Source organism: Petaurus breviceps, unplaced genomic scaffold (genome assembly GCF_028583685.1).
Source record: "Petaurus breviceps papuanus isolate PSGF00001 unplaced genomic scaffold, PetGlider_PUasm1.0 151, whole genome shotgun sequence".
Classification (NCBI taxonomy): domain Eukaryota; kingdom Metazoa; phylum Chordata; class Mammalia; order Diprotodontia; family Petauridae; genus Petaurus; species Petaurus breviceps.
In genome coordinates, this window is record NW_027185712.1 from 1,032,374 (window position 1) to 1,047,521 (window position 15,148).

General features: G+C 37.4%; 2 protein-coding genes across 2 annotated transcripts in view; one reads left to right on the top strand and one right to left on the bottom strand.

The window, feature by feature from the left end:
• The window catches only part of HAUS1 (HAUS augmin like complex subunit 1), a 251,400-nt gene that overhangs the window by 175,775 nt on the left and 60,477 nt on the right, over positions 1-15,148 (bottom strand). The window lies entirely within an intron of this gene.
• EPG5 (ectopic P-granules 5 autophagy tethering factor) overlaps positions 1-15,148 on the top strand; it is a 139,811-nt gene that overhangs the window by 15,897 nt on the left and 108,766 nt on the right. The window contains exons 2-7 of the mRNA XM_069075376.1: positions 1,854-2,798; positions 5,033-5,276; positions 7,699-7,835; positions 9,009-9,116; positions 10,095-10,168; positions 14,094-14,199. Coding sequence (XP_068931477.1) covers positions 1,854-2,798; positions 5,033-5,276; positions 7,699-7,835; positions 9,009-9,116; positions 10,095-10,168; positions 14,094-14,199 — 1,614 coding nt within the window. The remainder of the gene's footprint in view (positions 1-1,853; positions 2,799-5,032; positions 5,277-7,698; positions 7,836-9,008; positions 9,117-10,094; positions 10,169-14,093; positions 14,200-15,148) is intronic.

Here is a 15,148-nt window from a genome sequence, read left to right on the forward strand (position 1 = left end):
TATTTGGTCATTACACGGATAAGAGTTCAGCCGAAAAGTTTTCCCTTGCATTTATGTACCATAACTTGTTTTACTATTCCTCAATTAATGGGTTTCTTCTTAGATTCCCATTCTTTGCCACCTTAAAAAGAGCTATAATTATTTTTGTACATCCTTAGAGTTTATTTTGCTTAGAATTAATCCCTCCCTTAATATACATTCCTTCTAAATCCCCCTCTTCCTTTTCCCCTACTCTTGTTGAACAAAATAGATACATTTCTGTACCTTATTGTGTCTTCCTTCCTTTGACCAGTTTAGATGAGAGTGAGATTCATGTCAGTTGATCCCCCCCCCCCCCATTTATATAAATGTCTACCTTTGGACCTTGATTATGTGAGATAATCTCCAACCTTTCTCTCTTCCCCTCCCACCCCACAATGTATTCCTTTCTCCCTCTCTTACCATTCTTTTAAGATTATCAAGAACATAACAAAACTACTGCCTGGCCTTGTCTAACAGCACTACCTCTGTGAACCATGATGATAATTGGATTCAGATGGGATATTTGTAGAATTTGATATTTGAATAAGCAGTTTATCATTGCTTAAAGATGAATTTATTTTGCCATTTTGTATTGGGAGGATTAATGTTTGCCTCTTTAACTCTGTAAATGTACACTACCCAACATAGAACCCTGGACTTGTGAGTCAGGAATGAATGGAGGTGGGAAGATAGTCAAATGAAGGTGATAGATCTTAGTTGACTTACTTTTTAGCTACTTAAAAAAGCTTATTGAAATTCTTGGTTCTGAACACTTTCAAAAAGGAGTAAAGATAGGGGGCTTGTAAATTGATCTTGCAACAGGAGTAAGTAGAATTCTTTTTTTTTTTGAAGGGGAGAAGGCAGGGCAATTGGGGTTAAGTGACTTGTCCAAGATCACAGGGCTAATGTTAAGTGTCTGAAGTAAAATTTGAACTCAGGTCCTCCTGACTCCAGGGCCGGTGCTCTATTCACTACCCCACCTAGCTGCCCCAGAAGCAAAATTCTTTGAGTTGCTTGGCTGGATACCATTCCATATGCAGGGCTGAAGGGGGAGAGGAGTAGGTTTGATAGGATAGTTTTTACTTGTAGGGATGCATTTTCTCTCATCATTCTTAAAATCCCTAACTTCCTGTAAAGCACAGGTCATGCACTATTTCCTGAGATCTTTTTTTTTTTTTTGGCTCCTTTCACCTACGTTCCTTGTAGTGTTCTCTTTGTTTGAAATTACTTTGTATATATAGTTGTGATGAGTATTAATTCACTCAAAGCTTTTAAATTTGAAATAATTTGAGGAAGAAAAAATTAATTTGAAATGTTTAATCGTTTTTCATTATTTGTTCAGTTTGGTTTCTCTGATGGGTATTTCTGTATGATTTCTTAGCTTATATTTTATAAAGAAGATACTTCTAAATGAGTTTTCGAACCCCACATATTCAGTTTGCATTTATTAAGTCCCTGCTATGTGCAAGGCACAGTGTCAGAGGCTGAGGATACAAAAACAAAAATGAAACAACTTCTGCCTCCAAGGAACTCACATTCTAGAGTTTTACTTCATCAGTAATGGAATTGAGGATGATCTAGTCAGAATTTTCTCTTCAATTCTAGTCTGTTTATGGCAGTTCTAGTCTTTTCTGGTAGTTAACTTTTAAATTCAATATAATATTCAAATTAGTAACCAAGATTATAGACTATGTAAAATGCTGTCTTATTAAAAGATTTTTAGTTTTTTCTTAAAAAAGAAGTCATCTTTTACATTTTATATTTTATATAGAAAAATAATTTCTAAAATATAGCTTATTACTGATTACCTAACATTTTTTATTTTGTTTTAGGAAAACAAGAAATATAGTGAAACTTCTGAGAAAGAAGAACTTGATGAAGTAGACCTTCTTGAAACTTGCAGAGAGCAGAAAATGCCTTCCCCAGAAGGGGAAGTCCTAGCAGCATGTCCTGAGGCATTAACAGAGGTTCATTTGCAGGATGCCAGTAACCTACACATTGAGAAGGAAATGTTTGATGTCTCACTTACTTCTTTAACTTTAGACAGTGAAGGATCGCAAACACATAACCTAGAGACAGTGATAGAGGGGGAAGAGGTCAGAGAACATGGACTCTATGAAGAAACTGAGCCAAAGTACAACCCTGAGGAAGATGTGAGCCCCAAAGCAAAAGACTCTCAGGGCCTTAGGGATAGTGCTGCTAATACATCTGCACAGTGTGAACTCTCAGAAACCACATTCCAGTCTAGTCCTTACAGTCTGCCGGTGGCAGGACATTTACAGGACAGAGGTACTGAGAATAGACAAGATTATAGACAATCTGTTGGCCTTTCTTCAGAGGTGCTACATAATGTGGACTTGCAAAGTTGTTATGAAGCCAAAGAAGTCTTTCAGACAGCTAGATTGAAAAAACTCTATCCTGAATTACCAGCTGAATATTCTGGAGAAAGACCAGTTTTAATGGTAGTAAAACCACTGTTACGCAATGAACGACTATATCCTGAAATCCCTTCTCAAACAGAACTGGTACCATTTACTAAGGAACAACTGAAAATTTTTGAACCTTGTTCCTGGTTAGAAAATGTTGAATCATACTTAGAAGAATTTGACAGTATGGCTCACCAGGACCGTCATGAATTTTATGAGTTGCTTTTGAATTATTCACGATGCAGGAAACAGCTGTTGCTGGCTGAGGCTGAGCTGCTTACCTTGACATCTGATTGTCAAAATATCAAAAGCCGATTATGGCAGTTTAAGGAACAGCAAATGACTGTACAGGTATGATGACTAATGTTCTCCAAAGCTTTCTGGAAGCTGGTGCTTTTGGTATATAGATGCTTTACTTGTGTTATCTAGGTTTCAAGTCTGCTTATTCTTCTCATTGTTTTCTTCTGTTGATTACAAGTCTTTTCCCCTAAACAGGTAGGTAATTCTAGACAATATCCAAAGATTTTAGTGTTTGTCCCTGTCTTAAAGAATCAGGTACCACTATAGTTCTTTGAATTATGTTGTACATTTTAGATTTTATATGCAACATTGAGAAGTGTGATTTCTAAAGGTATAGTTTCTTATTGATTACTTAATATTTTTATTTTGTTTTAGGAAAAAAACCATAATGAAGTTTTGCAAATTTGGAATTCGTGTATAAATTTAGGTGATAGCTGAAGATGTGAAAATGACAGATTTATAAGGAAAGGAGTGAGTGGAGAGAGAGAGAACATTAGTTGCCTTAGGACTGAACCTTGTGGGAGGCTCATATTTAGGAAGTGATAGAGGAAGAGAAGATAACAAAGGAGACATAAATAGAGAAACTAGAAAGAGAGAAAGAAAACTAAGATATTCTTTAAGATCTCAGTGGAGCAAAAAGGTTTCAAGGTCAGTGTCACATAAGGCAGAAGAAAGTACAAGGGTAATGTGGTTAGAGAACACCACCTTTGGATGTAGCAATAAGAAGGTCATTGGTGACTTCCAAGGGGGCCATTTTATTAGAATGGTGTAGCAGCAAGCACCCCAGCATACCCAGGGCGGCTGCCCATACACAGGTTCTTAGATCTGCTTTTCTAAAGGAAAGCAACTCAAAATGGGTTAACAGTCTGCTTTAATCAATCAAACATAACATTTACCTAGTTCAGGGGAAAAAGTCAGCACCCCGAACTTGAGTATACAGAGGTTACAAGCAAACAGAAACATTTCAGCAGACAGGCCTCCAACTGTCCAACCATTACATCTATACCTACTCAGTTACTAGAGAAACATTAATGTCTGGGTTTTTCAAAGCCAGGGGGGCTCTCAGCGGCTGCCCAAAGTCTGGTCTGGTCAAATCACACAACATTTCTCAAAGTGACCCCAAAGCAAAGCCTCCCATCAGGGCTTATGTAGCCTTCTCCTGGCTCAGAGAATGTAACAACCTTCTTGACCTACTGCCCAGTCACAAAGTATCTCCTGAAAAATAAGCCTCCCTCCACTGGCTCCAGGTGCACTTAAGCCTATTAAATGGCCTAGGGGCAGGGAAGATCTTACTCAATACAATCTTAGAAAGATGGCAACAACATAAATTTATATTCCCAATACTAATGGTCAGTATGAAATTAGATCACACAGGGCTGAGGAGGGATGGAGTGTGGAGCAAATGGATGGCTGCAGATGTATTCCATCTTTGAAATGTTTTAGCAGTGAAAAAAGTAAGAGAATTATGACAGGAACTCTAAGTGACAGCATGGTGACCAAGTCAAAGAATTTTTCAATGTAAGGGAATCCCTGAGTATATTTGCAGATAGAAAGGAAGGATACATTGGGAGTGCCAGAAAGAGGATGACTGAAGGTTGTATAGTGTTAAGGGCCCAGATAGAGTGGTTACCCTTGGAAAGGAGAAGACATTTATTTGGAGAGAGGGGTAAAGGTGATTGTGGATAAAGAGGAATTTTGACATTGAGTGAAAGGTAGATGAGGGAGTTTTTTTTTTCTTAAAGCAATTGGGGTTAAGTAACTTGCCCAAGGTTATAGGCCAGTTTTTTTGTGTGGGTGTTAAGTATCTGAGGCCAAAACCAATCCCCAGTCCTCCCAACTTCAGGGCCGGCGCTCTTACTGTGCCACCTAGCTGCCCCAATGAGGGAGTTCTTAACAAGTGGTCTTGCTTTTCATTGGCAAAGTAGGAGGTGAAGTTGTCTTTTAAGAATGGGTTTATCATATAGGGCTAAAGAGAGTGAAGGATGGAGGAAAGTTCTCAGCTATTCTGGCTATCTGTGTTTTCAAGACTTGTCGTAATACTTGTCTATACCGCACTGCTTCGCAGTACTATTTTGTATTGTTTCTGCACATTTTCTCTTTGTTATTTTTATATCCTCTGCTATATTATAAGTACCTGAAATCAAGATGTCTTATACTTCTTTTATATGGACTATAGTTCTCAGCACTGTGCTAGGCACTTAATAGGGATTTTAACAAATATTTCTTGGTTGATAGCAAGATTCTTAGATAACTGAATTTATATTTTATCAATTTTTCTCCTTCAGGGTATTTGTGCGGACCAGGTGAAAGTTACAGGATATCATCGCTACCAGACAGTGGAGATGAATGAGAGTGCCCTGGGAGAGCTAAAGAAGGCATTTGAAGCAAAATCTGAGCATTTACATCAGACTCTGGCTCTGCATGCTTATACATCCGTGCTCTCCCACTTACAAGTAGAGTCCTATATTTTTGCATTGCTCAATAGTCCTGCTGTTCTGAGAGCTCTGTCTGTTCATCAGCAAGGTCGAGGTATGTGATAATTGAAATTTCTCCCTTTCTTATGATCAGCAATGAAATATAAGCTTAACAATAACTTATTTTAAGCTGAATTGGTATTAAAATGCAATGTTTTTATCTGTGACTAAAATGTGTTCTGATGTTCTCTTTTTGAATGAAGAGGTGTCTAATGACCTTTTTTTGGAACAGTATTTGGTTTCTTTATTTTTGTAGATTTATTTTTGTGTTTTTCTTGTTTTTGTATCTTGCTATCCTAATTTGTGCTCTTTTGCCATGGATAGTCCATCTATAGCTTTTGAACCTAAGGTGATAATGCTGCAGTCACTTCCATTGATCACTTTTCTGTTTGGCCTTTAGCTTTTCAATTCAGATTTCCCAGTTTGATTTTAAATTTTTGTGTGACCTATATGCTTTCTACTACTGTGACTTTTCAGAAAGTAACTGATGGTAGATGATAAGGTTAGTATTAAATAGAATAACAAATAGAAATTTTGGATCTTTTTGTCTTTAATTCAGTCCTTTATCTTCTGTCTGGACTATTACAGTAGCTTCCTAATTGATCTCCTTGCTTCTACTCTCTTCTTTCTAAGCCATCATTCACACAGCTGCCAAATAATCTCCAAAAGCACAGATTTGACCCTATTACTCCCTGCTCAAGAAAGTTCAGTGACTTCATTTTGCCTCAAGGATGGAATAAAAACTCCTCTCTTTGGGATCATTCTTCACGATTCTGGCTTCCACTTATCTTTCCCAGTTTGATCTCATATTGTTAATCCTTCAGACACACTGGCCTACTTAATGATCACCATTCCCTGCATTCTGTCTCTTCCTTCTGTGCTATTGTACAGACTCTACCCCGGTTCCAAAACACTTTTCCTCCTTTCTACCACTTTTAGAATATCTTCCTGTAAGAGTAAGGTCAGGTGCCACTTTCTATAAGAGGCCTTTTCTGATTCTTCCAGTTGTTAATTGTTCTCCCCCCAAATTACTTTGTATTTATTTTGACTTTGTACGTGTTGTTTTCCCCTTAGGAAAGTTTCTTGAGGGCAAGGATGTTCTGGCTTTTTCTTTGTCTCCTCAGCACCTAACATAGGGCCCAGTACACGATAGAAATTTAATAAATGCTTGTTTAATTGAATCGGGGTCACTTTTGACTCCTCCCTCTTTGTCTTGACCCTCACCCCAATCTTAGCAGTTGCCTTAGTCCTATTGATTCTGTAGTGTCTCTCACATTCACCTTTCTCCTTACCACCATAGTTTAAGCTCTTGTTACCTTTTACCTCAACTAATGAAAATCTCCTAACCAGCCCCTTTGCTTCTAGTCCCCCCACTCCTTTCTCTTCCCTCCTAGTATACCTACATTGTTGCTAGATTAGTCTTGCTAATGTGGAAATCTGATGCTGTTATTTCTGTTTTTAAAACTTTCAACCTTATTGACTACCAGAAAACAAACTTGCATTTAAGGCTCTTCATAATGTTGCCTCAACTTTTTTTTTTTTTTAAAAGCAATCAGGGTTAAGTAACTTGCTCAAGGTTACATGGTCAGTTATTTCTGGGTGTGGTGCTAAGTATCTGAGCCTGGATTTGATCCAGATCATCCCAACACTGGAGCCGGTGCTCTTACTCGCTGAGCCACTTGGCCACCCATGCCTCAACTTTTTGAATCCTTGTATCATTACACTCTCATGCACTACATGCTTCAGCCAAACTAGACTTGTGTCCCTGAATGCATCCTGTACTTTTTCTGTATTAGTCTTTGGTCACACCCTTTTCTATACCTGAAATGCTTTTTTCACTATTTCTGCTTATTTAAATCTTATCCTATCCTTAAAGGCACAACCTACAAGCCACTTCTGCCTTGAACCCTTCTCTGATACTGCAAGTGTTTTTAACATTTGAAAACTTCTTTTATATACTTACTATATCCTACACACTACTACCGGCTTAATCTTGCTAATGTAGAAGGCTAATACGTTATTATTGTTTTGCATTCTTGTTATTTGTGTATATGTCTTGTCTCCATTGTTGGATTGCAGCCTCTTTGAGGGCAGGGCCATGTCTTATTTTTCTTTTATGTTCATCAGTCCCTTGTATATATTAGGTGTTTAATAAAGGTTTTTGTTGTTTTGTTGGCTCTAGTCCAACCATCTGAGGATATTGAGGCCCAGAGGTGTTAAAATGATTGCCCAAGTTTGTTTCAAAATCTGTTCTGATGAATAGTCAGTATTTTAAAGTTCATTTCTTCATTGACTTATCATATTTTTATAAAGTATAAAAGCAGTTTTGGAATTAGCATGTTAATAATGCAAAATATTTTGAAAGAGTAGTCTTTTTCTTAGATTTTTTTTAAAGTTTTAGGATTTAGTCTGTATTTCAGGATGTTACTAAAAACCATTTGTGTAGGATTCATTCAGTCTTTTCTTTTAATTTATAGTTTCTAAACAGGCAGAAAGTCTTCCCTCTGATTTGTGTCACCTGAAGGAGTGTATTAGTGTTTTATTTATGTTTACCCGGAGAGTTATAGAAGATACACAGTTCTACAATGATATTCTTCTTTGGCTGCAGAAATTGGTAAGGGATAGATGGCCAGCAATACTTTCTGCCTCTCCCTCCCCCCTTCTGAAATATCTGAGATCACTGCTTTTATTTTTATCTGGTTTCTCTTCAGTGTGTGTTCTGATAAATTATTTTTCCCCTCTACTATATTAGTACTTATTATCTTTTTTTTCCTTGTTAATATTTAGTGATATTTTGCTATGTGATTAAGGAGAATGACACCTTTTCTTGATAAACTCTGAGTTAAGTTACTTTGATCTTTGAGCCTTCTTAGAAAGGAATATAATGTTGGGTAATGCTCTACCAAATTTTAAGCCTAGAAAGCCATTTAAGGTATAGATTACGTTTCAATATAAAATTCCAGAAAAATATATTATTTACTCTTAGCTTCTGGTGATCTTACTGATATGAATTCTAGTTTCTTGAAAAGCAAAGAAGAGAGGAAATGCATGTCAAATACTTAAAAAAAAACAATGAAACTAATAGATTGGCAATTCCCACCTACTAAAGAGAATGTCTTGGCCTTCACTAGATTTTTTATGTATTTGGGGCTATCTTCCAGATACAACATGTTCATAATGACAAAAGATGTTTAATTTAGATATTTAATGCATTCTTAATTTATATTTTTTCATTCTATCACATATGGCCAGGAACCTCAGGGATTTGTACTTATAAGGCAATCAAAATTGGATCTATTTGGAGAAGGTACTTTTGGTGCTTTTATACTAGCTCTCAGATTTGTAGGCCCACATTGACTCTAAATTGGTAGAAATCCAAGCATAGTAAGGTTGTTTTATGTTTAGTTTCTATTGTAGTGTTGTGAAATGATGCATACATCTTTTGTAAGGTGATATATGTGCATTCACTTAATATGGTAATAAATGACAAATCATTATAGGTTTTAAGACTGGAAGGCCACTTAGAGATCTTCTAGTTGAGTCCCTTTGTTTGTGGATAAAGAAACTGGTACTTAGAGAGAGGGAAGTGAGTGGTACAAGATTATATAGATAGTAAATAGGAGAGCTGGGGTTTTAAGCCAAGTTCTTCTGATTTCAAATTCTGTAATCTCTATTATTGTCTTGACTTGGTAAGATTCACCTGTTATAGTATGCCCTCATCCTTATAATAAATGTTTCCTCTCATTTTTCTCGAATAGTTAGATTACTTATTTTTTATATTGTTTAGGTATCAGTGTTACAAAGAGCTGGATGCCTTGGGGATCATATATTCCTTTTAAACCATATTCTTCGATGTCCGGCTGGTGTTAGTAAATGGGCCGTTCCTTTCATTCAGGTATATATAATCTGATGACTTCCTTATAGCAAATGGTTCAATGTTCAGATATTTTTCTGGTAAAAGTTCTCAGGCACTTATAAGAAAGAAGAGCAAAAAGTTCACCTTAAATAGCATTCAATTAAGAATTAAAACACTGAATATATTTATGAGCCTGGTGGGACTGTTTCTTGTTGAGCTCAGCAGAGATCAAGTAATAATAGAATTGCTGGAGTTCAGTGGTTTCCTAGCTTGGAACAAGTTCAGCGGAATTTAATTCAGCAAAATCCCTGTTCAGTGAGGCGAAGCCGAGGCTTATTCAGTAGTGCTCAACCTAACATTTTAAGGTTTTTATATCCCATCCCACCTTCTGGAAAATATAATGAGATTTAATAGAGACCAAATCAATGCTGCTTAATTACTTATGGTAGGTTATGGATTTATGTAGTCAACATAAATATACCATGTCATATACCCAGGAGTTGATGATTCACTCCATGGATTATCCATGCTCTTTGCTTCTCCTACCCTTCTGATGTTACTCTTTAGGCCATTTTGTTTTTAATTAGCTCTTTCAGCAGAGATAGTAAAATAGAGGGAGTAAAATTAAAGCATGCCAAATTTTAAACACTTCCAAGTCTTTTGTTTTTTGGTAGCTCTTATGAAAAGAAGTAAGCTCTTGCCTGAAAAAATGTTTCTTTCATAATCTCTGGCTTAAATGACCAATTCTGTCCTTTCTTTTCTTAACCCCAACTTCCCCTTTTGCTGTATTGATAATGTGGGCTGTTAGACCTGTTCTAAATTCCAAATGCAGTTGAGCAAAAACGTTGTCAAAAATTTCTGGAGGCTGCCTTGTTTCCTGTAGGCCATGTAGCTACTCCCCTGCTAGTCTTCTTTAAAAAACTCCCTTGTTCCTGGTCACAGTACTAATGAACTGATATTAAATAACACAGGTTCTTGGTCTTCTCTAACCCTTTTTTCCTGTTTTTCTGATTTCAGATCAAAGTGTTGAATAATTCATCAGGGGTATTTCACTTTATGCAATCCCTTGCCTTGCTTATGTCTCCTGTCAAGTAAGTGTGAAAGATGTTTGCACTGTAGTTTAAAATACTGCCCCACATTTGAACACTGTTTTTTAAAAGCCATCTGTGTACATGGGAGCTCTGTCAAAGGAGCTCTGAGAATTCTAGCACTTTAGCCGTTCTGATTTTCCTTTAGACTTGAGCCCAAGTGAATCTTTAACTGATCAGGTTAGTCGTCCTTGGGTCCCAGAAATTGTAGTCTGTTTGATATTTAACTTTCCTTCCCTTCCACAAAGGGAGCCTGATGTTTTTAAAGATTCCTGTTATAATTCTTTATTAAAGTAAATTATCACATTTTATTTTTTTGTGTAAATCTAGATGTGTGTATATTAGACTGTTTAAGATGAGGTAGATTGGTAATTTAGAATGTGGAATACTTTAAAATGAGGTAGGTAGGTTTGCTTGGTATGGAGTACAGACGATTTGTGTAAAAAAGATTGTAGAAGATGAATTTTAAACCAGATATGTAACAGGTAGCTATAGTATGTTCAGTATTATGCTAGATACTGTGAGTGAGTAAAAGAAATCTAAGACACGATCTCTCCCCTCAAGGAGCTTATATTTTAGTTGGGGAGACATGTATGAATGGTTAAGTGTTCTGAAAGTATTCACAATTAATACAGTCAGAGTTCAGGGAATGAAATGAATAGTATGGACTAGAGTAGCCCTAAAACATTTCATGTGGGTGGTGGGGCACAGGGTCTCCAGAGGTAAATGTTGGCCTCTACTGCTGAGACTCTAAACTTAAACACTAGAGTTCTGAATCTTTTGAGAACCAGAGGCATAGAACAGCACATAAAGACTTTGATCATCAGAGGGCTCTAGAGAATCAAGCATGATCCCGATGAACTTGTTATTTATCTATTCTGGGGTACTTAGGATCACAGCTCCTATTACTCTTATCCTTGTGATCAAAGTCCAGTGTCCTTAGGAGTGGAATAGCTTCTCTTCCTCCTGTCTTCCCCCATGCTCTTATCCCTATCTGCCCTTTCCACCCTATCCTTCCATGCTCCATACCCTCCTATGCTTTCTAGTATTTCCCTGTTCCTCTTGGAATCCCTGGTTTGTCATTTGCAAACTTCCCTTTATCCTTTATCTTTTAATCTTACATTCTTTCTATCTTATTGTCCTAATAGAAACCTAGCTCTCCCTAGAAGACTTTTGATCCCTGGCTACCTTTTCTAGTATGTTCCACAAAACATTGGGAAAAGGGGAGGAATAGGTGTGTTTCTAATGTAACTTTCAGACACTAACCCTTTGTTACCACTATGTGACAAAAGGATGGTATTTTAATTTCTCTTCATTCATCTTATCACTTAGGCCAGATCCTTGTTGTGATCATCCACAAACCTTCAGGTCCTTTTCCTTCTCTTTTCAGGGAGTTCAGTAATTGACTCATAGATCTCCTTTTTATTCCAACCTTTGCTCTCATACTTGGGGACTTCAATATGCAAGCAGCTATCCCCTTGAACATCTTGCCCTACAATTTCATCAGCCTTCAAAACTTTCATGATCTCCATCTTCATACTACTTCATCAGTATAGAGGGATGGCTGTAACCTTGATCTCACCATCACCTATGAAAGTTTTAATGACTTTAAACTCTGAAATTTTCCTCTCTGATCATAACTGACTATTGTTCCATCCTGCCTCATTTCTTCTTAAGCCAATTCTCCATCCTCACCATGATCTTCATTCCCTCTACACCTCCTTCTGTTTTCAATACTAGTCTTTCCTTGCTTTAGTCTTACTTGGCTCTCTATACCGTATTGACCTCACAGTTGACCAGTTCAAACGTACACTATCTACTTCTTTTGAATCCTTTACCCCCTTGGCCTTTCACTTGTCACTCTGCCAAATTCCAGTTCTGGGTTACTTTTATCTTCAACCTTCTCCACTGATGTTCATATGACACTGAGTCCCTCTGGAAGAAGATGAATGATTTTGTTAAATGGGTTCCCTACAAATTTGTTATTTAATCTCAACTGGGTCTTTACTGTTGCATAATAATCTTTTTTATTCTTCCCTGATTGACACATCCTATATAGTAGCTATTCAAACCTTTTTCCTCAATCTACATTGCCTCCTCTTTCTCAGCAGAAGAAAAATAGAGGTCTTCTGCCTTCAGCACTCTTTTCTTCTCTACTGTATACCTCAAAACCCCTTTTCATCTAGCTCCATCTCTTAGGAAAACATATCTCTTCTCCTTGTCAAGGCAAAGTCTCATCTTGATCACATTCCCCCTCATCTCTCTCTCTCTCTTTTTTTTGTTTTTGGAGGGCAATTGGGGTTAAGTGACTTGCCCAAGGTCACACAACTAGTAAGTATGTCAAGTATCCGAGGCCAGATTTGAGCTCAGGTCCTCCTGACTCCTGGGCTGGTGCTCTATTCACTGCACTGCACCACCTATCTCCCCTCTCCCTCCACCCCCCCCGGCCACTTTTAACAATTATTATTTCCTGGTTTTCTTCCTGCAAGTCTCAGGCTCCTTTATTTGTCCATCATCCATATGATGCCCTATATCTATGGGTATTTTCAAAGGTTTTGTTCTATACCCTTTTCTTATCTCCTCATGCAATCCTTTTCTTGGTAACCTCATCAGTTATGATGTGTTTTATCATCACATCTATGCAGATAACTCATAGTTCTTTATATCTAGTTTCTCCCCAAACTGCCATTTCCCTATTGGAAATTTCAGAAGTGGTGTTCTGGAGATATTTTAAGCTCAACCTGTCTAAAACTAAGCTTATCTTTCCCCTCAAGTCTTAATTTCTTGTAAACTTACATATTGAAGTCACCACCATCCTTGCAGACTGGTTTTGTAACCTTGTTATTATCTTTGGCTCCTCACTCTACCTCTCCTCCCATATCCAGTCAGTTGCTAAATCTTGCTGTTTCTACCTTTATAATATTTCTCACATGTGATCTCTTCTCTCCCCTGGGGACCCTCCCCCCCCCCCCCCCCCCCCCCCCCCCCCCCCCCCCCCCCCCAGCACCTTAGTTCAGGCCCTCTTCACATCTTGCCTAGATTACTGCAGTGGTTTCCTAACTAATTCCATATAACACCACTCCAGTGTGTTCTACACAAAGTAATTTTCCTTCAGCTTATATCTGACTGTGACTTCCCTACTCAATTAACTCCAGTTGCTTCCTGTTATTTTCCTCTGTTTAACTTTTAAAGCTTTTGGCAAGCTGACCCTGATTTATCTTTCCAATCTCACTCTTCCTGTGTTCTGCCACACTGCCCTTTCCTCTCTTCTTTGCATAGGATAGTCCCTCCCTATACTGAGTCTCTGCTCTGGCTCTCCCCTGTGCCTGCAATGGGTGCCTTCTTCACCTCTGTCTCAAAAAACTTCTAGAGCTCCTTCCTCTAGGACAGAGCTCAAATTTCACTTTCTGCTGCAGTCATTCTTGAGCCCCCTTCACTGCTAGTTTATGCCTCCTCATACTACCTTGTATTTAATTGCTTTGTATATATTTGTATTAATTCATTTTATTTAGGTACTTGTTTGTATCCCTCATTCTAATGTAAGCTCTTTGCAAGTGGCCATTTATTTCATTTTGGGACTTGTATCCCCAGCTCTATTCCAGTGTCTGATACATAGTAGATGCTTAATCAAAACTTGTGTAAGGAACCATGCTAATGAAACCATATTTTCTTTAAAAACTATTTTGTAATTTAGATTTTTTACTAGTTTAGACTAATATACTTATTAGTCTTATACTTCAGTTTGAATTAATGAGATTTTATTCTACTTGGGTTTTTCTAATTTTCTTCTATTCCTTATTTTAAGAGAGTTGAAATAGTGCCTCTTTATCTGACTATCTCAGGATGATAAGAATACCCTAAATTAACTTATGCTTTTTATACATGAACATTGCTTTAGGCATTAATGTGATTTTTCTACCTTTTTTAGAAATCGAGCTGAATTTATGTGCCACATGAAGCCAAATGAATGGAAACCTTCCTCCTCTGGGCCTGAGTCTGGGAACTGGACACTAGTAGATGAAGGAGGAGAAGAGGTACTTACTTTGAGAATTGTAATGCTTTTATTAATCTTGGGAGGGGGAAAGACTGAAAATTAAACATAATGTAACATTGTTGGAGGACAACATTGACCTTCTGCCTTAAAGACTGACCATGATACAGGAACATTTTCCTCTGCCTTGGGGGAATAGAATTTGACCTGTATATCCAAATTGGTATAATAATGAGCCACATTATGGCAGGTTTTTACTTAGATGCTATACATTTGTAATGAAAACTATAGCATGGGATATTGCCTTTGGGAGATAGAAAGGCTTCCTCTTGTTTTTTTTTGTGAGAATTTGCTTATCCAGTTCCCATTGTGATAGGGTTTTTGTATATCAATGTCTAAACTTAGTCTTTTAGTGTCCTTGGCTAATAAACTCGAGGCAGTTCCAGATGATAAGATATAGTAGTGCCTAGAGTCACCTTTTTTCTGGAGTGTCTAGTCAGAAAGGTGAAGAGAAGAATTTTCAAAGTAATCTCTCTAGTCGGTTGAAAAGTATGGAGTGGGCAGTAGTTAGTAGTCAGAGCTGCAACTGTCGTATTTGTGGTGGTAGTGGTTATATATTTTTGAATGTTTTGAGACATGTTTTGTTATTGTAATTAGACACTTAAAGGAACATCCAAAGGGGGAAAACTCATCTCTCACTTTTTTTGTGTTCCTCCTTTTGAGATTTGGTAGAGGTAATATGGTGGTAAATGATCAGGAACATAGGATGCTTGTGTTAGTAGCTGACTTGTTAGCCTTAAAGCAAGCTTTTTAGAAGCAGTTGCAAAATGAATCTTAGGTGGGGTGGTGAAATTTCTGAAATAGTAACCTTGTCCAGTGATTTCATCTAGTGAATTTGATCCCAAAGATAGGTAACCATTAAGAATCTTATGAATTAGAGGATGAGAAAAGAAAGGATCATTTTTTGTTTGTCATACTTTATTGCAAAGGCT